Raw genomic sequence first — 24206 nt, 5'->3', positions numbered from 1 at the left:
CAGATTTCACACTCTAAATCATAATCCTATGTTGCACAGAAAACGTATTCCAGCTAAAATATAGATATTTTTTTTTATTTTTTATTAAACTGTATTTTCTTGTATTAAATTTTTAAAGTTTTATTTTTTTCAACCTAAAGTACATAATTCTGTTACTTTACATCACCATGTTCTTGCTTATGCTGCAAGTCTGCCCCTCCCTTTTCTTTCTTTGACTGCTGTTCATCCTCTGAGACTCAGCTTGGTCACAGCCTCCTTTAAGACTTCCTTGGGACAAACCAAAGGCCTCTGCTCTGTGCTCTCAAGTAAACCAAGCATAATGTTATCAGAATTCCTTATTCATTGCATCCCTAACAGTTTTCATGACTGCCTTGTGTCAGGCTCTGTTCTGGGTATGCGTTTCATTGAAATTGCTTGTTTTAAGAATATCTTTGAGGGGCGCCTGGGTGGCACAGTCGGTTGAGCGTCCTACATCAGCCAGGTCGCGGTCCGTGAGTTCGAGCCCCGCGTCGGGCTCTGGGCTGATGGCTCAGAGCCTGGAGCCTGTTTCCGATTCTGTGTCTCCCTCTCTCTCTGCCCCTCGCCCGTTCATGCTCTGTCTCTCTCTGTCCCAAAAATAAATAAACGTTGAAAAAAAAAATTAAAAAAAAAAAAAAGAATATCTTTGATGGCAAGCCTCATTCAGTTTTACATCTCACGAGTCTGGTGAAATGGATGGCACATAGAGTGCTTAATATTTTTTTATTATTTATTTGTTATTTAAAAATGTTTTTAAATCTTTATTTGAGAGAGAGAGAGAGAGAATGTGAGCAGGAGAGGGGCAGAGAGAGAGGGAGACACAGAATCTGAAGCAGGCTCTAGGCTCTGAACTGTCAGCACAAAGCCGACACAGGGCTCAAATTCACCAAGTACAAGATCATGACCTGAGCCGAAGTGGGACGCTTAACTGACTGAGCCACCCAGATGCCCCAATATATTTTTTTAACCAAAATCATGATTAATATGCTGTAGTTAGTTACATCAATATCAATGATCCATAACAACAGATAAGGCCTATTGAAGAGCAATAAATTATAAGGAGAGATTCAAACAAAATTGTAAAGCTTTGCCATAACCAGCTTCCTGTAGTTTGTTCAATTAATATGTTCAACATTTTTAAGTACTTCTATGCGTCAAGCCCTATGTTAGGGACCGAAGAGAATACACATACCAAAAATGAGTAAGGTTTCTTGCCAGTTCGTTCACAAGAAGCATGTGGTTAGTGGAAGAGAATAGAGTATGTACTAGGCCATTTGAAATGAATGTGGTAATGACTGCTTTAAAAAACTTAGAAGAAGAAAGCACTTTGGAGTGGAGTGATAGAGTGTTTCCAACAAGAGAAGGCATTCAAAGTGCAACTTGAATATATAGAATTCCAATTAGTAGCAAGAAGAGCCTAACCAGAAACATTGTAGAGAATAATATTGTGAGATATTAACTAAGATTTACCTCTTGTAATGTATTTCCTTTTACTCTTTGATCCCTCTGGCATTAGAGGAGAGATAGGATATCACAATATACAAAGAAATACCTTCTGATTAAAAAAAAAAAAACAAAAACAAAAACAAAACTTTTACGTCTCAAAAGGCAAGGCTTTTTGCAGTGAAAGAAACTAAGCCCTGAACATTTTAAGGCATAAAGTTTATGCCATAAACAAGGAATCAAGAACCAGGCCTCCTGCCTCAGACTACATGAAGATTCCACAGAGTGAGGAAAATGGAAGATAACCCAAGAGGAAAGTAGAGCTCAGATTTTGTTACCTTCCTGGAAAGGGCCCTGTACTCGGCCAGTCCCCACCCCCCACAACTTTGGAAGGTAAAATTAAACACTTAGGACTTAGATACCAAAAACAAGATTGGCCATAATCAAATCCAAGTATAGGAACAGTAACAGCCAGCCTTGATCAAGCACTTAAGAAGGCCAGGCATTACTCTTACCAAATTTTGAATCACAATCAGATTAAAAGAGATATGCCATTATAGTATCACCATTTTATAGATGGCACACCTAGGTCATAAAGAGTTTATGTTTTTTATCCAAGGTCACCTAATTAGAAATGGCAGAGTTAGTATTTGAATCTCAGGAGTATAATTCTAAATAGTGCTTATAATCATCGTGCTGTCTAGGAAGACACAGAATTACCCAAAATTTAGTATCTAACACCAGCTAGGATTAGGGATGGACATGAAAACAACAAGTTCAGTTATAGAAAAAGAAAGAAAGTTGCATTTTTTTTTGGAATGACTGAACTGTTAACATAATCGTCATAATAATGGCAACTTTTATGTGAACGATCTCTTGTAATCCCTCCCGTGGCTCATTGAGTGCAAGCATTATTACCAAGTTAAAGACGAACAAGTGGAAGATTATATATTTTAATTTGGCCACCTTACCATGGTGAGTAGGTGGCCCAGCAGAGTTTGAACTCAGGCTATCTGACTCCCAGATCCATGTTCCCAATCATGATTATGCCATCCATTTATTCAGGACGTGGCTACTGTGATGTCCATGAACATGCACTGCTTATATCTCCTGCTATAGGGTACATAGTTGACTGATGGCCCCTACTATGTCCCTCTAGGTCTACTTAATGTTACATCTGCTACTTGTTCTCACCCAATTACTGAGCATGGCAATGCAACATGTGGGACCCTCCACTGTGGACTTTGGCTCAAGGACTACCATCGGCCTAAGCAAATCTTTATTAGAACTGTGCTATGGGCTGAGATTCTTTCTACTTAATTCCCCTTCCTGCCTCTCTTCTACCACAGCTGTTAAACCTATATCATGATCTGAAGCTCGCCCTCACCTGCTGCTGCTCCTTTCCCCAATAAACCTCTTGCATCTTTAACCCTCTTTTGGCACCTGCTTCTCTGCAGATTCCAACTAATGCAAGTGGTGCTGAGAGTGGTCTGATAAAACAAGTGGTAAGATGAGGGCTTACTTAATGGTTCATCTTAACCCCTCAGTCTGATTGGAGGGTGGGTAACAGACAGTTCCTTGTACAAGGCCCAATTGCTAAAAATTTCAGTGGGTGATGATTTGTCTTTCAGGTATGATGGTTCCGAAATTCGAAAGAGGGTACAGTTGGTTGGTTACTGCTAAACTGTATTGACATTGACACCCTACAAGTGGTGACGCATTAAGGACAATTAATAAGTAGTTGATAAATGTGAAAGCCAGAGGGACTCTTGGTAACCTACAAAAAGCTCTTGTCTCCTGGAATGGAAGAACAGAACAGCTAAGCAGCAGATCAAGATCTGATGGAGTCACAGAGTTCCAGAGACCATAGAATGCTCAGAAAAAGCAGATCTGTTATGCCAAATTCAGGGTCCTAGTTGGGAAAACCAGGGATTTTGAAATACGGGATGAGAGCACACAGATGGATATTGTTGAGAATATTGGCTTTGCACTGACCCCTTGCCGAGTTTGCCTATAGCTTTCTCCCCATGTTAGAAGATGATGCAGAGGCCACTATTCTGCAAGATTAGCAGGTGTCTCCTAAAGACTTGTCATCACCACCTCTCCTGGCTTTTGGGACCATGACTAAAGTTAAATCCCAGAATTGCCCACCGGAGTCCTCCTGGGCTTGATAAGGGAGGGAAAAGACCACATTCAAATGTACTTGTAAGAATTAGCTGGCATGTACCAGGGAGAGCCTGGAAAGCAGCCCTGGGGGTGCATTTAGAAAGTGTTTAATCAAGAAGGTGAGAATGTAAGACTGGATAAGGAAGAATTCATTGACTTGGGGGAAGGGAGGCTTTCTTCATACTTAACTTTCTCCAGATTTAGCATTCCAACAAGGTCCCTTAGGGCATGGGCAAATCTGCTGCTTGTGTGGTTCAGCCTAAGCAGATCTTTCCTGGAACTGTGTTGCAGGCCAACACATTCCACCCAATTTTCAGTCCTATACTGTCTCACACAAACCTCACACCCCTCTGTGTTCTGAAGGTTGTCCCGCCCTCTCCTGCTCCTCCTCTTGATAAATATCTTGTACCTCTCTAATCCTGTTGTATTGTCTGCTCCTGGATAGATCTATGCTAATACAAAAAGGAAACGCACCCATAGATTTTATAGAATCAAACATAGAAAATAAAGTTGAAACTGAAATCTGGATCTGATCATGCACCTCAAAAGCCAGGCTGAGAAATTATGTCTTAATTCCCCAGTGAAGTGTCATAATGAGAAAACTGATGAAGATTTACAGTAAGCATTTAACATAAACAAATGTCAGTATGAGTATAATAATTTGGGAGTTAGGGTGAGAAAAGAAAAATTTGGGGGAAAAATCAAAGAAAATGTTTGATTAGAAATCAAACATTTGAAAATCATGTAATTTTTCTTTTTTTTTTTTAATTTGAGGTAATAATGTTTGTAAGCTTTGTGTGAATGGGTGAGGTAATTACATTAAAATGCTTAATTAAGAAACGGCAAATAATAGATCAATAGTTCCCCTGTTCACAATGCCTTGGAGTCATCCTAGAAACTCAAAGGCCTGGTTAGGAGGCCCTGTGGTATATCATTAGCAGACCTCTGGTAAAATAGAGACTAAGAGATGGACAAGGGTCCATTTAAGAAAGTGTTACCTTATTAAATATGAAAGGTAACTACATTTACAGATTAATGTATTTCATTTGCAAATGAATCACCACACACGTTGACATCTGACAACAAAAATTAAGTTATAATTAATCAGGGTTTGCCACCAGATGAAAGAGTGCTTCCGGGGTTACAGGTGGGGGAGGGGAGGAGACCTCAACAGAGTAGGCTTCTGTCAAAGTTGCTAAAGATTGTTTAGTTTTATTTTGTGTTGAGTACTTTCCACTTTTTGAAACATTTTCTTGCTTCAAAAATAAAAAGTAAGTTATAAGGATATCAACTATTCCTTTTAAAAAAGCAAAATGAACTAAAATAAATGTCGTGCTGATAATGCCAGCATCTAATATACATAAGACTTACTAAAATGTATGTTTGTTTGGAGTCTACTTTAGTTGTATACTTTTTGTCAGCTGGGAGCTTCTGAGAAATGTAACATTTCATGTAATTACATACGTTTGTGAGCTATTGGTGACATTCACGCTAAGGAGTTGCCTTTCTAGGAATGAATTGAGCACAGGATCCACTCAGTTGACTTTCTCACCCTAAAGAAGAGACATGCAAATAAGTGACTGAACATGAACATATGATAAATATTATACGACAATAAAAATAGCAGTAGTTACATTTGAACTATCCACTATCAAATGACATAAGAATCCTTTCTGACAACTAATCAGTTAGACTTTGAAATATGTGAATTTTTTAATTCTATCAATGTTGTAAACATAAGTGTCTTGCTTTTAGGATGAATGCCATCACTTTTTTTTTAAATCAGTGTTTATATATGAGTGTGTATTCTACTAATGACTCAAGAATAATAAATAATTTTTAAAATTCATAACTATGGATATAGACTCATTATTAAGCCTAACCATTTATTTTAAATAAGGTGCTCCAATTCGATTGAAAGCATTCATTGTCATAAATCAAAGAAAGCATAATTAAATTTCCTACAAGCATATTTAAATGTAATATTTCTTAGATTTTACAGCAGTATTCCTGGAGCAAACTTTTCATGTTGGTATCTGTAATAAAGATCTTTTTTTTTTTCAAAATAAATATCAATGTTTCAGTCCAAAAAATTGTCTCTTACTATTCAAATACAGAGAGAACCCTAATTCAGGATTTTACAAATTATTCTTTCTTAACATTACCTATTTTAGATGTTTTATATTCATACATGTATATTTTAACCCCTGTACATGTTTATATCAACATAAAAGTCCAAATTATCTAAAGTTTGCAATCCTTTTCTTCTATTCCAAGTTGGAGTGCAAGAAGAAAAACACATACGTACAAGAACTAAATATAAGCTGTATAAAGCAAATGTATTTACTTAATGGAAGATTTTTGTTCATGTTGGATGTTCATGTTTCCTTCCATGTTAACGAATGAGAACTGACTGACTTGTCTAACTAAAACCCAGCAATAGGCACAGCCGAATCTGTGTGTTTAGGAGGTCTTGTTAGATGTTTTTCTGTCTTACGTCTAGGCTTGAATCTGTTTAGCTTCTTTTCAAGGAGATTCCCACTCCTGGGAATGAGCAAGATGGTAACCAGGAGCTCCGGTCATACCGTATTGAATTTGGCAAGCTTAACAGAAAAAAATGTGTCACCTTTTGCAGTGGTTTCTGAATGGGGTTTGGAGAGAGAGAGAGAGAGGAAGAGGGAGAATATCCTGGTTTCGCTAGACATGTATGTTGTACCTATCGCTGAATCACCGCTCCATATATTTACTAATCAAGATGGGCTCATGTAATCCCTCCCTCACCGTCAAAGCTAGCAGTGTGAAATCAGTCTACCTGAACCACTGGGGCAGAGAGCAGAGGAGCCTCTCTCACATGTTGACAACAAAGAGAGTATGGATTTGAACACTTGGGAATACTGCCTGTTACTCTAACAAGATTACAGGCCCACTTTCTGTGTACTTCTTCCTTCTCTAGCTACGAGATTTAAGTGCAGGAAATGAGAGTTTCTATTTCTCCATGTAGTAGTTATTGCATTTGCCTGTCCTGCATTTACTCCCCCATCTTGTGGTTTTGACTCCACTTTTCCTCTGACACTGATCCTCCTCTTTCAGTAAAGTTTATTTTTTTTTAATTTTTTTTCTCAATATTTATTTTTGGGACAGAGAGAGACAGAGCATGAACGGGGGAGGGGCAGAGAGAGAGGGAGACACAGAATCGGAAACAGGCTCCAGGCTCCGAGCCATCAGCCCAGAGCCCGACGCGGGGCTCGAACTCACGGACCGCGAGATCGTGACCTGGCTGAAGTCGGACGCTTAACCGACTGCGCCACCCAGGCGCCCCGATCTTTCAGTAAAGTTTAAAGTGATACATTTCCTAGATCTCTATTTACCTAAGTGGGAACCAGAAGTCCTTTATGCAGGATTTACACTTTTCAACAAAGAACAAACACATTAAGCTGTCACTGCCACCCATGGTACAGCTTCTCTAAATGTGCCATCTTTGTTTTCATAGCAAAGTTGTTATAATCATTTAAGTGTTTATTATATATAGTTTTGTTATTCAATAAAATAATAGCATACAATGGGAAATATGACTTTGCTTTTCCTAGGAAAAACAAATATGAATTTTCTCATGAGCATAAAGTAATTGAGTCCGAGATGAAAAACATTAAGTGTGCTGAAACTAGTCAACCTTTGTCTTCAATCATACTCATTGGACCAAATCTGGTGAGATATACAGGTTTGCAGAAAATACAATTAAAGAATCTGTGTGAAATGCATGTCAGAGTTGGTGGCTAAAATCTGGTTTGTATTCTGAGATTTTGTGATCTTGTCTTACTTCTCTGAAACAAATCATCGCATATATAAACCTATAGCTAACTTCTACACAATCAATATTTGTACACATTTCTGTAAAGCAATGGGGTAACTCATGTGGACCCACAAACATAACGGTGTTGTGTGTGCCTGTGTGTTGTATGTGTGTGTTTATGCATATACATGACTAATTAATAAAAAAGGATCTTTCAAGTTAACCAAATAGAGTTATCACACAATTATGGAGAAATTAATTATCCTTTTAGGATTCCAGTGAAGATCTCAGTCTCTCTGCTTCCTCCTTCCTGCTGCTTCCTTGCCCATTAACCCTTCAATAAAACATAATGTAGTAGACCCTTATCATCATTTCCTCTTCTTTCCTCTCCTTTCTTCTCGCTTTCCCTTTCTTCTCTTTCCCCTTCTTCAGTCCTTCCTTGCTACTCTTCTTGCAGTTATTTTTTATTTGTATTTATTTATTTAATGTTTGTTTATTTTTGAGAGAGAGAGCATGAGTGGGGGAGGAGCAGAGAGAGAGGGAGACACAGACTCTGAAGCAGGCTCCAGGCTCCAAGCTGTCAGCACAGAGCCCAACGTGGGGCTTGAACTCATGTACCTGAGCCGAAATTGGATATGCAACTGACTGAGCCACCCAGGCATCCTGCATATTTTTTTTTCCCTTGTCCAATGTCAATTTTCCTTTTTGTTTATACAGTCATACTCTGATTTTCCCTGGAGACATACTATTCTTTTGTTCCCTGTAAATGTGGTTGGAATAGGCTTATCTCTTCCTAAGCATAGGTTAAACAAAACTTTCATATTGCGTTTGCATAAGATTAACCAAAACTTCTCTGTTAACAGTGACTGGCTAAGCATGGAGCACATGATCTAACTTAGGCCAACTGGACCTACCAAGAATTATTTCTGGGATTTTTGCTGGATTTGTCTGAAAAGAAAATTTTTCCCTGTACAAGAATTCTTAGCAATGGAAATATATGTTTAGAGGTGCTAGGGGGCAACTTAAACAGATGAGACCTCAGAATACAGCTGACTAGGAATACTATGGAGACAGAGAGAATAAGATAAAATAGTGTGATCCTGGCTTTAGTCTGTTCAGGATCTTTCAATTTTTCTCAGCTAATGTATTCTCTTTTTTCTTATTTAAGCCATTGCAAGTAGTTACACTTTCTACTTTCTTTAAGGAGTAAGTAACTATGAAATAAAAGATTATGAACAGTGCCATTCTCAGAAACTGGGACTTCATTTACTCTTCTAAAAAATGCGAAGACTAATTATATTGACTCTAATCCTCTGACATGGTGGTTCAAACTTGGCATCTCAAGAAAGGATGAGAGAGTTGGGAATAAGGTTATGAAGACATGAATACATTAGTTTTGTTATATTAGCTGTTATTTATTTTTCTATACTTTTCCTATGCTAAATTGTAACTTGACTGTGAGCATAAAGCAAGGACTGACACCATTTACTTCCTCTTAATGCTTTAGGACTTCTGGTGAAATGTCTTTTCAAACTATAACCCATAATTTAAAAACATATTAACTCATTATTACTCACCAGTCTCTGAGTAAACCAGTAAGTAGTTTAGAAATCACTTTTTACCTACATTTCTTTTTAAAAGTAGATAAGACAGTCATCTACTATGTAAGTGTCAAAACGATAAAAAAAAAAGGCTATTCAGTGATACTCCAATGGCACTGAATAGCTTCGCTGCCTTAAAGTTCACAAAGTAAGACATATTAACTTCATGTCATGAATAAAATGCAAATTTATCTTCCAATTACAATTGATATTCTAGAGTTTACTATTGGTGGCAGCTGTAGGGACAATTAAAGAATTCTAATTAAAGTTAGTTGAAGCGGATGAATCCTATACCAGATTCCTCCATCTGATGCAGTTTCTAACTTTTAAAAACAGAAAAGGATCGACAGTCACTTTAAATCTAAATCAGGAGCAGGTTTATTTACCTATTACACGCCACTTCCACTAATAACATAAGGAATGAATACATAGATTATGTAATGGAGGATATAAATGTACAACATTGGCAGCATGTGTGATGATTACCGACAAGAATTAATCAGCATTCCTCATGCCATACACAATGCAGTTAGAATAGAAACAGCAAATCTGTTCAAGTAATGCAAACAAGCTGCATAAAAGGCTAAACAAGTAAAAGTATATCATCAGCCATGACTCAAATTACATCTTTAAATTGTGTGCCAGCTTCCCTCAAATTGGCCATTGAAGAACCCGATCTCTGACAGACTTTACAAACTAGAAAGTACTACATTTTCTCAGGTCCACAGTTTTGTTATAGTGTGGGAATACATTTAATAATTCAGCGTGCAGATTAACCCTTACTTGATACAACAGCTAGGGTGCTGTGGATTTTTATGGGATGTTTTTCTCATTGATGAAATTGGTTGATAAACCTCAGAAGTTCTACATCCATGGTGACAATGTTGCCCAAGTTCCTGAAGCAAGTGTAGATTACAGTTGTATCGCTAAATTATTTTCAACTCACTTTTTTTTTTATTCTTGACACTTCATAAGATCCTCCACATTCTCCACCAAACTGTGAAATCAGGCTCTTCAGATTTTGTTGCAGTTATTGCTGGTTTCCTTTCTTGTTCTGGATATATTGAGGTTCGTCAGGACTTTAATGGACTGAAATAATTAGCATTCGGTTCTTTCGGATTTGGATCTACTCACTGTTTAGTCCTCAGAATGTGGTAAGGATACAGTGGTGAACTTCTCATATGTAGAAATTTCTGTCAAATGGTAGGTTTGAAACGGAAACTCTGGTCTGAGATTCTAGTACAAAATGCTTTCTCTTGCATACAAAATATAAAGAAACACTTCTCTCTTAACCACACTCTCTGTAATTCATTTAGGTTGTTAATGAAAATATGCATGACTAATTCTGTGAAGTATCAATGGTAAATAACAAAAACAATAAGTATTTGAAATTTCAACTCTAATATTGTTATACTAATGAGCTAACTTCTTCCCTTGTGAAGGAAAGTTTAGGCAAATTAAAATCTTATTCCTATCTCTTGACTAGGAGTCAAACAACTTAATTCCAATTCTCGATTTGTAGTTTTAACGTCTGTCCACTTTCTGTTCAAACATTTTGGTCCCTGAGATGTTAAATAAGAGATAATAATTTTATCTCCTTTAATGGAATTGCTAACAAAAATTTAAGAACAGAAAGATAAATTATGTGATATCAAGTACAGTAAAATTACGCTTATTTTTAATGGTACTAATCCTGGTCTTCATCAAACTCTGAACTTGATGTATTTCTATTTGTGGTAAGAGAAAAGTCATGTGCAATCAATGCATTAGAATGTGTGGATAAACATAAATAGTAAGTGCAAGCTTTTGTGTGCAATGGAAACAGGATAAGTTGAGGGGGATGGTCACCTGTGAATGAAGGGTAAGGATTGGGCTAACTAAAGGTTCAAAGAGTGGTGCCTGCGCAGTTCAGTTGGTCGAGCGTCTGACTCTTGATTTCAGCCCAGTTCATGATCCTGTGGTCCTGGGAGTGAGCTCCATGCACAGGATGGAGACTGCTTACGATTCTCTCCCTCTGTCTTCCTCTGCCCCTCCCCTGTGCACTCTCTCTCTCTCAAATACATTTTTTGAAAAATAACCTCTAAAACAAATAAAGGTTAAAAGAGTACAGGTTACTGGGATGGGGGAAATGGGAGAGTACACCTGCAGAATTGTCCTTGGGTTTCTATATCTTCTCTATCATGGTCAGTGTGGAAGACAGGCACTGATCCAATAATGATTACAATGAAAATGGAAGTATAACTGTGGTAGGTGAGTCCAAGATCTCTGTCCTTGTCCTTCCTCTCCCTTGTCTATCCACACTCACTCCTTTGATAAGCTCATCCAGGCTCATTATTTTTAAATACCATTATTTTTGATGTTTCAATGTTATTTTGATGTTATTCACATCAAAACCATGGGCATTGGGGCTCCTGGGTGGATCAGTTGGTTGAGCCTCCGACTTCGGCTCAGGTCATGATCTCACGGTCTGTGAGTTCGAGCCCCGCGTCGGGCTCTGTGCTGACAGTTCACAGCCTGGTGCCTGCTTCAGATTCTGTGTCTCCCTCTCTCTCTCTGCCCCTTCTCCGTTCATGCTCTGTCTCTGTCTCAAAAATAAATAAACATTAAAAAAATTAAAATAAACCCTGGCATTATTAATTTTTGTCTTACATATGTAAAGCCCTGCCTTGTCTACAAATGCTATTTCCTATATTTCAAACTATATGCTGAGTTCAACCTCTTTTTACAACCTCCACTGCTAACATTCTAGTTTCACCATCTTCTTTCACTTAGGTCATGGAAATGTCTGCACCACAAACTGGTCTCCCTTCCTCCGTTTATGGCCTATGGTCTACTCTCAACACAGTAGCCAAAGCTGTCCTTTTATAATATACGTTGGATCATGTATCCCTCCCATCAAACACTCCAAAGATTTCCTTTCTGCTTCTGAGTAAAAGCCAAAGTTCTTAACATGATTCCATACAATCTCGTCACTCTTACTTCTTGAACCATAGTTCCTACTATTCTCTCTCTTACCCATTGCATTCAAGACACAATAGGTTTCTTGCTGGCCCTTGAAAACTCCAGTCCCACTCTTGTTACAAGGTCTTTGTACTTCCCATTCTCTTTGCTGGGTTTGCTGTTTCTAAGATATCCATATGGGGTATTTATTTACTTGCCTCCTTCAAGTCTTACCTCAAGTGTTGCGTTTTCAGTTAGACTTTCTGTGACTATCCATTTAAAAGTCCAACTCTGGGGCGCCTGGGTGGCGCAGTCGGTTAAGCGGCCGACTTCAGCCAGGTCACGATCTCGCGGTCCGTGAGTTCGAGCCCCGCGTCAGGCTCTGGGCTGATGGCTCGGAGCCTGGAGCCTGTTTCCGATTCTGTGTCTCCCTCTCTCTCTGCCCCTCCCCCGTTCATGCTCTGTCTCTCTCTGTCCCAAAAATAAATAAACGTTGAAAAAAAAAATTAAAAAAAAAAATTCCAACTCGTCCTCTCACACATTCCTACTCTCATTCCCACTCCTTATTTGTACCCATGGTACATATTACCTTGTGACATTGATATTTGTTTACTTCTTTGTTTTGACCTCTTTCTTTGTGCTAGAATATAAGTAAGTTCTATAGAGGAGAGGGTTTTTTTGTCTTATTTGCTTATGCATATATTGTAGTTGCTTGAATGAGTGAAGGGCACATAGTAAATGTATAATATCTATTTATTGGATGAATTAATTCATAAATAATTCCTGTGAAGAGATACAGGGTATTTTAAGGGCCTATAACAGGTGAATTTGACAGAGTCACAAAAGTTAGAGAGAACTTCCTTTTAAAAAGTAAAGCTTTCGGGGCACCTGGGTGGCTCAGTCGGTTGAGCTTCTGACTTCGGCTCAGGTCATGATCTCACGGTTCGTGGGTTCAAGCCCCGCGTCGGGCTCTGTACTGACAGCTCAGAGCCTGGAGCCTGCTTCGGATTCTGTGTCTCCCTCTCTCTCTCTGCTCCTGCCCCACTCATGCTGTCTGTCTCTCTCGAAGATGAATAAACATTAAAAAAAATAAATAAAAATTTAAAGAAAAAAAGAGTAAAGCTTTCGTGAAGTTCTGAAGAATGAAGAGCCATTATCCAGAGGAAGAAAGTGGGAAGGAAGATTGAAAACATTAAAAACAATGTTAACAAAATGTCCTGAGGTGGGAAGAAAAGTGTAAGTGTAATCCCCGTAAGTGTAAGGATTAGAAAAAAGTTGAAGCAGCTGGAACAGAAAGAGAAAAAAGGACGACATGATACGTGATGAGATTGCAGAGCCAGATCACAAGATCCTCACAGATGATTTTTAGGTGTTTATTCTACGAGCAATGGGAAACCACTGACAATAAGCATGGAATCACACGAACTCCGTGTGTGTGTGTGTGTGTGTGTGTGCATACTCAGGCTACTGCATAGAAAATGTACTGAAGACAGACAAGAACGAATTGAAGGAGAATGTTGTGGTAGCTACTGAAGTACAGGCGTACCTCATTTTATTGCACTTGATTTACTGCGCTTGACCGATTTTTTTTTTTTTGAGGGGGGTTACTGTTGTTTTACAAATTGAAGTTTTATGGCAACACTGCATCAAAGCGAGACTCTTGGTGCCATTTTTCCAAAAGCATTTGCCCACTTCATGTTTCTGTGTCATATTTTGGTGATTCTCAGGATATTTCAAATTCATTATTATTAATTTGTTATGACGATCAGTGATCTTTGATGTTACTATTGTAATTGTTTTGGGTACCGCAAGCCACACCCATATAAGACAGTGAACTAAACAGATGCATGTTGAGTGTGTTTTGACTGCTCCATTTACCCATCTCTCTACCTCTCCTTGGGCTCCCCTATTCGCTGGGACACAACAATATTAAAATTACACCAATCAATAACCCTACTATGGCCTCTGAGTGTTCAACTGAAAGGAAGAGTCACACATCTCTCACTTTAAATACAAAAACTAAAAATGATTAAGCTTAGTGAGAAAGGCCTGCCCTAAAGCTGAGGTAGGCTGAAAGCTAGGACTCTTGCACCAAAGAGCCAAATAAATTAGTGAAGGAAAAGGAAATGTTCTTGAAGAAAATTAAAGATGCTATTACAGTGAACACATGAATGATAAGAAAGTGAATCAGGCTTATTGTTGATATGGAAAAAAGTTTGAGTGGTCTGGATAGAAGATCAAACTAGCTACAGCATTCTCTTAAGCCAAAACCTAACCCAGAGCAAAGGTCTCGCTCTCTTCAATTCTACAAAGGCTGAGAGAAGTGAGGTAGCTGCAGAAGAGAAGTCAGAAGCTAGCAGAGATTGGTTCATGAGGTCCAAGGAAAGAAGCCATCTCCATAACATCAAAATGCAAGGTGAAGCGGCAAGTGCTGATGTCGAAGCCACAGCAAGTTCTCCAGAAGATGTGGAGAACATTGTGAATGAAGGTGGTTACGCTACACAACAGATTTTCAAGGTAGATGAAACAGTCTTTTACTGGAAGAAGATACCATCTAGGACTTCAGTAGCTAGAGAGAAGTCAATACCTGGCTTCAAAGCTTCAAAGGACAGACTAACTCTCCTATTAGGGGCTAATGCAGCTGGTGACTACCCATTAAAGCCAGTGCTCATTTACCATCTCCCAAATCCTTGGCTCCTTAAAAATTATGCTAAATATACTCCATCTGTGCTCTATAAATGAAACAACAAAGCCTGGATGACAGTATATCTGTTTACAACATAAGGTATTTTTTTTTTTAATTTTTTTTTTCAACGTTTATTTATTTTTGGGACAGAGAGAGACAGAGCATGAACGGGGGAGGGGCAGAGAGAGAGGGAGACACAGAACTGGAAACAGGCTCCAGGCTCCGAGCCATTAGCCCAGAGCCCGACGCGGGGCTCGAACTCACGGACCGCGAGATCGTGACCTGGCTGAAGTCGGACGCTTAACCGACTGCGCCACCCAGGCACCCCATACAACATAAGGTATTTTAAGCCTACGGTTAGTCAGGGGGGAAAAAAAAAGTTTCCTTTCAAAATAGTACTGCTTATTGACAATGCACCTGGTCACCCAAGGACTCTGACAGAGATGTACAATGAGATTCATGTTGTTTTCATGCCTGTTAACACAACATTCACTCCACAGACAAGCTATCAAGGAGTAATTTCAACTTTCAAGTCTTTTTATTGAAGAAATACAGTTTATAAGGGCATAGCTGCCACAGATAGTGATTCCTTTGGTGGAACTGGGCAAAGGAAATTGAAAATCTCTGGAATGCCATTCTGCATGCCATTAAGAAAATCTGGGATTTATGGGAAGAAGTTAGATATTAATATGAATGGGAGTTTGGAAGAAGTTGATTCTAACCCCCATAGAAGACTTTGAGGGGTTCAAAACTTCAGCAGAGGAAATAACTGCAGATATGATAGAAATAGCAAGAGAATTGATATTAGAGGTAGAGTCTGAAGATGGGACTGAACTGCTGCAATCTCACAATACAAATGGATGAAGAGTTGCTTTTTATGGATGAGCAAAGAAAGTGGTTTCTTGAGATAAAATCCATTCCTGGTGAAAATGCTGTGAAGATTGTTGAAATGACAACAAAGGATTTAGAATATTACATAAACTTAGCTGATAAAGCAGCAAGTGGGTTTGAAAGAACTGTTTCCAATTTTGAAAGCGGTCTACTGTAGTTACGATGTTTCAAACATCATTGTTTGCTACGAGAAATCATTCATAAAAGGAGAATCAATCACTTGGCAAACTTCTTTGTTGTCTTAATTTAAGAAATTGCCACAGCCACCCCAACCCTTGGCAATCACCACCCTGATCAGTTAGCAGGCACCAACATCAAGGCAAGACGCTCCAGCCAGCAAAAAGATTACAACTCTCTGAAATCTCAGATGATGATTAACATATTTTAGCAATAAAGTATTTTTTAATTAAGGAATGCACATTTTTTTTTTAAAGAAGGAATGCTGTCACACACTTAATAGACCACAGTACAGTATAAACATCTTTTAAATGCACTGAGACACCAAATTAGTTTGGCTCGCTTTATTGCAATATTTGCTTTATGGTGGTCTGGAACTAAACCCACAATATCTTCAAGGTATTCCTGCAATCCCCATGAGAAATTATTGCAACTTAGACTAGGAAGGTAGTATCTCTCAGGTCTTTTGAACTTTGTCTTTTTCTTTCCTGCAATTCCCATCTCTTTGGCTCACTACTTTACTCTCAGGTTTGATATCCCAGGAGTGCTCAAGCCTTGCCCTCTTCTTTCAACCGTGAAGAATGTGAAATTCAAGAGCTTCACTCTATCTCTTCTTGCCACTCCTTCACATGATGCCTGCTCCATTCACAACACTTTCCACTGTTTTTATTTATTTGTGTATTTATTTCAACCATTTGATTGAGTTCCATGGTGATGGTAAATGTGTCAGGAATCATGTTTTATTCATCTTGATATTCCCAGTAGCTGGCACATTGAAGATACACAATAAAACTTGTTGAATAATGAGGAATTAAATCAATTGCTGGTTTGCCAACACACACACACACACACACACACACACACATACACACAATATTCACAACATTCTTCTTACTGCTGCTCTGTAGATATCATGAATTTGGGGGGGAATACAGGCTTTTTCCATATGGTCAAAATACATAAGCTATGGATTAAGTCATCTATTAGTGGTTGGATGTGCACTTGACACTCAAATATACATACAGATAAATAACCAAATAGTATATGAATATACCTAAAATGTAAAAATTATATAAAGGGAAGTAATGTATTTGGGGAACAAATTGTATACATAATTTTGAGTACAGTCCCTTAAATAACTGAAAGTAGGACATAGTGAACTGAAGTAAAAGCACTTAAGAAGACCAAAAGATTCCATGTAGGTCCCCCCAATTTCCTGATTCCCAGAGAACAGATTAAGTATTGTAAGATGCCGAGTCATCAAATTCGATTGCAATGGCACAACACTGACACTCTTAGCCATAAAACATGTTTAATGAGACCTACACTGATCCTTAACTACTTCAATTCTGCTGCCTGAAAAAACCACACACACATATGCACACACAGATTGATCTTTCTATATCCAGCCACACACACATATTAATTCAACATTAATAAATAAAATTACATATTATAAACATTTACCAATAAAAGTTATAAATAAAATCATAAGGCCATTCATGCAAACATGAGAAAAGTTCATGAGAAAAGGATACAATGAATATGAATTTTCAGCTACCTGTCTTATGATGGTACCAAAAGTAAAAACCGTATCATTTAACTGTGTTTTTTCTAACTTCCCTTCCAAATTGTGCAGGTTTCCTGAAGCCATATAATTTAGATAGAAGATCACTTTTCAGAAAAGTCATAAGCAGAAGGTCATAATTCAAACCAGGCAGTCAGATTCTCCTATACCATCTAAATACTGGACAAGTCATGTAATTCAGTCCCGTATTAAAAATGCTTTACATGCAGGATTTATACAGGATAAGAGTAGCTTTTAAAAGTACTGTTCTTGGAAAGAGATCTCTACACTGCTTCCAACTTGTGAAATGATAACACCTGGTACCAGAATGATTTTTGTCTTAAGTAACATATGATAAACAAAGCATCGACTTAGACTAAAGATAATTTGGTTGACATTTAATTTTATATAAGTACATTAAAAATATGAAATATTGCTTTAAAAATTGGCCAAAATATGTGAATTGCAAAGGACACAGAGACAGATCTTAAGCCAAGATACTAGAAGATTAGAAATAAAATTGCCAAATAAGAATAAATTTTTTTCATAACTACTCTACTTATGTAGGGCATGCAGATAAAACAAATTTGTGTTCAGCCCGTTTACCTCAAATAACAATTTTCACCATTAAAAAGAGACAGAATAAAGACAAGAGTAGAAATAAAATGGAGAATAGCTTCTGCATAAAACATGCAAATAAAGATAACTTTTACCAATAAACACTCTTAAAAAAAATACATGATTTTGCAGAAACCATATAAAACTGTTATCTGGCTCAACGTCTAAATAAGGTATAGAACTCCTCCCCTCTCCCTTCATGGTTAATTCAAACTATTTTGAAGCATTATTCTCTTATCACTACAAATAAACCTTACTTGAAGATTTCAAGTAAGGAAAGTATTCTCTATGAAAACCCAGTTTTATATTTTTGCCCTATTGTTGCTTACTCCAAAATGTAATAAACAAGCACAACAACTCACCTGAAAATATTGCTGAGTATCCAGAAACTCTCGTAATTCAAGTTACCTAATTCTTCCTTCGCACACTATGCGATCTAATTCTGTTGCCAGGGCCAAGGTATTTTACATTTGCGGTATTATACTAAAAGAACACACCCTGAAATTTATAAAATCGACAAACATCTTCTAATGTGGTATTATTTTCTGTGGACATGGACTCTTTCAATTGTTTGAAGTTCGGTGTTTGCCATCATATTAAGGATTTCCAAGATATAAAATTGTGTTCTACATTTCTTGTAGTTTATGAGGCATCGAAAAAATTAGAGCTTTGTTCTGAGAAACAGTGAGGTAAGTAGGGGTTAAGCACATTCACCACCAAAACAATAAGCAGCGTGGGCAGACCATCATATTCCATAAAAAATTTTTTAAAAAGTACGACAATAAAAATTTAATCTCAGAGTATTGCTGGGAATGGCTGAAGATAGAATTCCAGTGTTGCACATTTCTTCATGAACTTTAATGCTTTCAAGTATTATCACCAGGACTTTCCATTCATGGCACAAGGGATTCATGGGATGCTTTCTCCTGGCACACTTAGGATGGAGAAGGAAGGAGAAAAGTTTGGATACATTCATTTCTTCCTCTATTTAGGTGACCTTTTAAAGCTTTCAACAATAACAAAAAATATCCTCTAGAAATGTGAAAAGAACCATGTTCTTCTTTTTCCTTTTCTTTAACTCTCTGAGAAAGACAAAAATCTATGAGGAAAAACAAAATGAACAAAACTGCCGTATTTTATGAAAGATTTATATACAGTATTCATTCTGTTGACATAAGGGCAAGTGTAGAATTATACACTTTTGTTTTATCATAAACAAAATCAGATTATCAGGATCACATGTCCATTACTTAAATTCCCACAAATAAAAATTTGTTCATGGAAAAATAGAGATATTTTGAATACTAAAGTCCTTTATTCAACAACACAGAAATTTCACAAAAACAACTTTACTGGGCAAATCGAATGTGGTTTTTTTTTTGTAGCTTTTTTTTTTTTTTTTTACAGTTTTGTACATGCCCCATAAGTAATTTTCTTTAATAAATACACTGTTTTCCAAAACTGCTTTTTTTTATAATTGCACAAGCATACATACACCTTACACAAATATCTATTAGAAAATTTAATAGATGACTGCACAGTTCAGAAGAGGGGAACACTGAAAGGAGTACATTTTGTGGCCCACGTTCCTGAAATCTCAGACTTCCTTGCCATTGTGAAAATGGAATCCCTCCGAACATAGTAGCTGTCTTTTATTCACTAGGAATACAGATCTCAGTGTGAAACTGCCAAATTTAATAAAAACAAAATGTGAAACATTTAGCTGTTACATGAGAACCAACTGTTTGATATCACTGTGAATCTAACCATGATCAAAGACCCACCACGGCTTTTTGCTGAACATATTTGACCCTGAATAGTGTGTTCATTTAACTGCTTTCCCTTGTTCATTATTTGATTACAGATACTATCGGCCTAAAGACTTTGTAAGCTTTAGTATTAATTGTACAACTTACATGCCAGGGGTTCTAAATGAAAGGAAGGGGATATTCCTTTCTGTAGTGACTGCTTAATAGGAATTCATAGGAAGCCCACCATGTCTTGTTCCCTGTGAATGTGTATAGAAGGAAGTTGGCTACTGGGGATTAAGCAACCACGAGATGCTCTTAAATACTCTTACACTGGAGGAAGACTATCACTGTTTTCTCTCCTAAAGATGGGACACATTTCTGATTTGTAAATATGCCTCCACTTGGGAACAGACAGGCAAAATCCATCAGAAAGCCACTTTGGTCTGAAGGCCTGGAAAGAGGGAAGTTTGCATGATGATGCTCTTGGGATGTTTAGGGTGCCGAGTGACAGCTGACAAGGAAAACACTTCACTGTACTATGTACCAACATCCTACGTATTTTCCAGCTCTCCCCAAATGCTTACGGTATGTGCGTCTTCTTATCTCCTTACTTCGTAGGGAAGGTAAGACATCTGTGTATGTAGATCTCTCTTACAAACTTTTTAATTGGACTTATCCGATATGTAATTTTTAAGTTGTATAGTCCGCCATGATCTATATTCTGATTGCCATGTTCTGAATTTTCTTGGTACTGAATATGAAACATACAGCAAGGAATTTTCAAAAGTTACATGTCATTGGGTATTTTAGAATCATGAAAAATGTAAACCTTTAAATAATTCCCTTAGGGTTATAATGACATCCTTTACAAGTTCTCAGTATATGGACTTACAGGGAAGAGAACCAGAGGGAGGCTGGAAGAGTAACATCTTTCTTCGACATCACCAACGAGAACTTTATATGCACCCTACATTATATAAATAGAGTTTTACCAAAATCATTTAAAAAATGGGTGACGTAAAAGAACAATATCGAGAACAAAAACATGTAAGAGAATTAAAGAAAAGCTGCACTTTTCCATTTCCATAATCAACATTTTTTCATTAAAAAATTGAATTGACATGTAAAACACCACATTTTACAATATACAGATTCATTAGTTCTTTAAGAAAACAAACAAAAACACATCGAGACATGCAATACTAGCATGTATTTTAGACTCTCAGTACATTGCTGTGCGATCTTTATCCGTTATTGTATGCCTGATACAGCCCGAACGGACGTTTGCTTCAATCCTATAGTAATAATCGTCGTTTTCCAAATAGCAAGGCAAACTTACCATTCAAGTGTGGAAGTAAGTTTTCACTTACTTGTAATTAATTAGCAAACTGGTTTAAAAGTAAGTAAAATCAAATAAAAGTGGACAAGAAAGAACTCCTATAGTTCTCATTGGTCCCACAGCAGAAACAGAAATTCTAACTAGAAACCCTCAAAAGAATATACATCAAGCAGAAAGCTATCTCAAAATTAACATACATTTTAAGCACATTTTAGCTTGTGATTATTTAGTTTTCTTCTTTAAACATGGATAGGTGTAATATATAATAAAATTTCCTTAAAAAGGCCATTCAACCATAAGTGGAGACCTTGCGTTCATATTCTAGGCAGGTTTAGTCACTTGTTTTTCACATTGGCATTTGCAGGTGCCTTCTCCACCCCTCCCACCCATGCTCTGATGAGGAAGTGCTCCTTCTGCGTTTTTTAAAATCTCCTGTGATATTATTTCCCATTCACAACTACAACTAGCCTCTTAAAATTATTAATCTGCTAGTCTTTCTAAAACTTTACAGTCCTTTTCATCACCCTTTCTCTTCTCAGGTTATTTTCCTCTGTGTGATCCACCTGGCTAACATTTTTCAGCAGGCTAGTGGATGTTATAGGCTGAAGTAGCTGGCTAGTGGATAAAGAACAAAAGTTACAGTGACGGCAACTTCGATCCTCCATGTATTTTCACTAAATTCTATTTTATTCCTAAAGATGAGAATAGACTTTATAATCTGGCAAGAAACAGAAATGAAATAAACTCCCTAGGTATCATGTCATCACAAGTAACGTATCTGTCCTCCTGGAACAGACTTAGGAACCTTGACTGCCTTAAGAAAACCAAATCCTACGTGAAAAGGTAGCACAGATCCTATGAAACATTAGCTTCTTTGTGTTTGGGGCTGTTTGCATTTATGGAACTCCACAGAATGTAGCCCTGCCTTCTCAGGAATGAAAGCATCAAGTGACAAAAATGGGAATAGGAGCAATGGAACATTCCACTGAGGGCCTAGGGGAAGGCCAGTGGTCCAACTGGGAGGCTATGAGAAAAGGAGATAAAAAGAGATTTAAAAGCCTCACTTCTATAAATGTGTTTAATTTTTTTAACTTAATAATATACCTAGCCATGTCTCAATGCAGGAGGTCTTTACGTAGTCAAGTTTTAAAACAAACTACCCATTTCATTTCATACATGGAATTAAAACATTTGGATACATTTTATCAAAAGTTTCTTTTTCCTACCAAAAGAGAGAGAGAGAGAGAGAGAGAGAGAGAGAGCGCAAAATTTAAACAAAGAAAAAATACATATACCCCATGCTGGGCTGAGAAAAAAAAATCAATCATGAATTTCTCCCCTAAGATATGATACTTTTCTCTGTATCCTAGAAAACACTGATTTAAAAAAAAAGTTATACAACTGATGCTGCATGTTCCAACTACTGTGAGTACTCCGCCTTACAGTGCAACCCAAGACAAGTCAACTACACTAAGTATTTGGGAGGTATACCCTTCTGTACAGCTCGTTTGTAAGCAATGCAAGTGCATAACCACTACTCTAATATAGTGCTCAAAAGATTAATTGAAACTTTCATAACATCTTCCCCCTCTTATAACAATACAACTGAAGGTAATTGCTGGATGCATCATCATCTTTTAGTCTTGTAAAACTTGGCATCAAGTCTCTACGGAAAGATGCATGGCAAAACATGCCACTGCTGTTGCTGCTTCTAGAAACAACTGGCAAAAAATAGTTAAAGCTAAAATTTATTGCTCCAGATTTAACTCGCAGAACCATACTGTTGTGTACAAACTGTTAATCTCCATAGATGCTCAGACATGATTGTCTCCTTGTGTCTAAACACACAAAATACAAGCTGCTATCTGTACAGTTTACAGTACTGAAACACATATATTTGAAAATGAAGTATAGATATGTACTTTGCAAAGATACATGATTTTACAGCAGGGGTTTACCCAAACTTATTTTTTTACAGCCACTTCCAAAATAGACAACAACTTCACTAGTATAGCTAAATTACATCAAAGAAAGAATCAGTGTATTGAAAGTAAATAGACTGGCCAATTCCCCAAACTCCCAGATTATTTTTATATGTCTTTTTTTCTTTTCCTTTGTTTTGTTTTGTTTTGTTTTGAAGAAACCCCTATACATAAAATGAAAATAATATCTGGATATTTTCTTCAGTGGTGGACTAAGCAGTTTCTTAAAACAAGACATTAGTTTGCCCTTCACTTCCAAATGCCTTGAAAATAAGATATACTACTGCTTTAAAAGAACCATCGGAATGCTTCAGCGCTGGGAACAGGTGTTCTCTATAAAAAAAGAGCAAGAAAACAAGTTAAGCTTTTTTTCTATGCCAATATAAAATTAGATTTTTCTCCTTTACACTTCAGCAATATTTTTAGTCAGCAATACACAACATAATGACTTGTATATTTCAACATTTAATAAAAAAGAAATGCTCAATCTTAGAACATTACAAAAATTAGAATGTTGAAATTAATGATAATTTACTGAATATAATGATTAAAACACATTAGTCTAAAAAATACCAGAAACACAGCCTAGAACATGGATAACCATCAGAATAAATGGGAAGGTTGAAGCTATTAATCAGTAGTAGGAAGTCCAGCCAGAAAGTCTGTATCTGCTGTGTACCTATGCACCTCTATGTAAGGTTGCTGCTTAGAGAATTCAGTGAAGTAGTTTCTTTATTCTGGGGAATTTCTTTTATAACAGGACAACAAATATTACATCGATGTTACTTCTATCATTTAACAACTATGTACCACTATTTTAAAGTCTGCATTTTCAACAAATTAAGGTCATATGTATGAAACAAACTTACACTAGCCAATGATACTCAATGGAGCATAACTTTTATACCATAAAAATACTATCGTTTTTCAAAGGAGTAATAAGTTAGCAACAAAAGTATGAGCAATTCTTTTAACAAAAATGTTAAAGTCACTGTGGGACTTTTTTTTTGTCAGAAAAACGGTATAGGATTGAATTTTCTTCTGTATATTAACATTACAGTAATTCATTATACTATACTCTTCTTTAAAAAACAGAATCACATGAGAACATATTGAAAGTACATAAGAAACAATAAGCTAAGAGTAAATTTTCCTATAGGGGCTAATGAAAGAGAGCTGGTACTATTCCTTAGACCACTCCAACAAGCCTGTGTAGAATATAAGATGGCTGCTAGGA

The 24206-nt window shown here is 37.1% G+C and overlaps 1 protein-coding gene across 3 annotated transcripts in view; it reads right to left on the bottom strand.

Moving 5' to 3' along the window:
• Window positions 1–16041: 16041 nt before the first annotated feature.
• Window positions 16042–24206, bottom strand: part of CXXC4 (CXXC finger protein 4) — a 29779-nt gene continuing 21614 nt past the window's right edge. For 2 of the 3 annotated variants that reach the window (XM_043571306.1, XM_043571320.1), the window contains one exon: window positions 16042–23302. In XM_043571306.1, the coding sequence (XP_043427241.1) occupies window positions 23258–23302 (45 nt within the window). In that variant the 3' untranslated portion in view covers window positions 16042–23257. The remainder of the gene's footprint in view (window positions 23303–24206) is intronic. The other variant, XR_006295774.1, reaches the window with a different exon arrangement.

This window comes from Prionailurus bengalensis, chromosome B1 (assembly GCF_016509475.1).
Source record: "Prionailurus bengalensis isolate Pbe53 chromosome B1, Fcat_Pben_1.1_paternal_pri, whole genome shotgun sequence".
NCBI lineage: Eukaryota > Metazoa > Chordata > Mammalia > Carnivora > Felidae > Prionailurus > Prionailurus bengalensis.
Note: the sequence above shows the minus strand (reverse complement) of the source record. Positions and strands in the feature narration are given on the sequence as shown.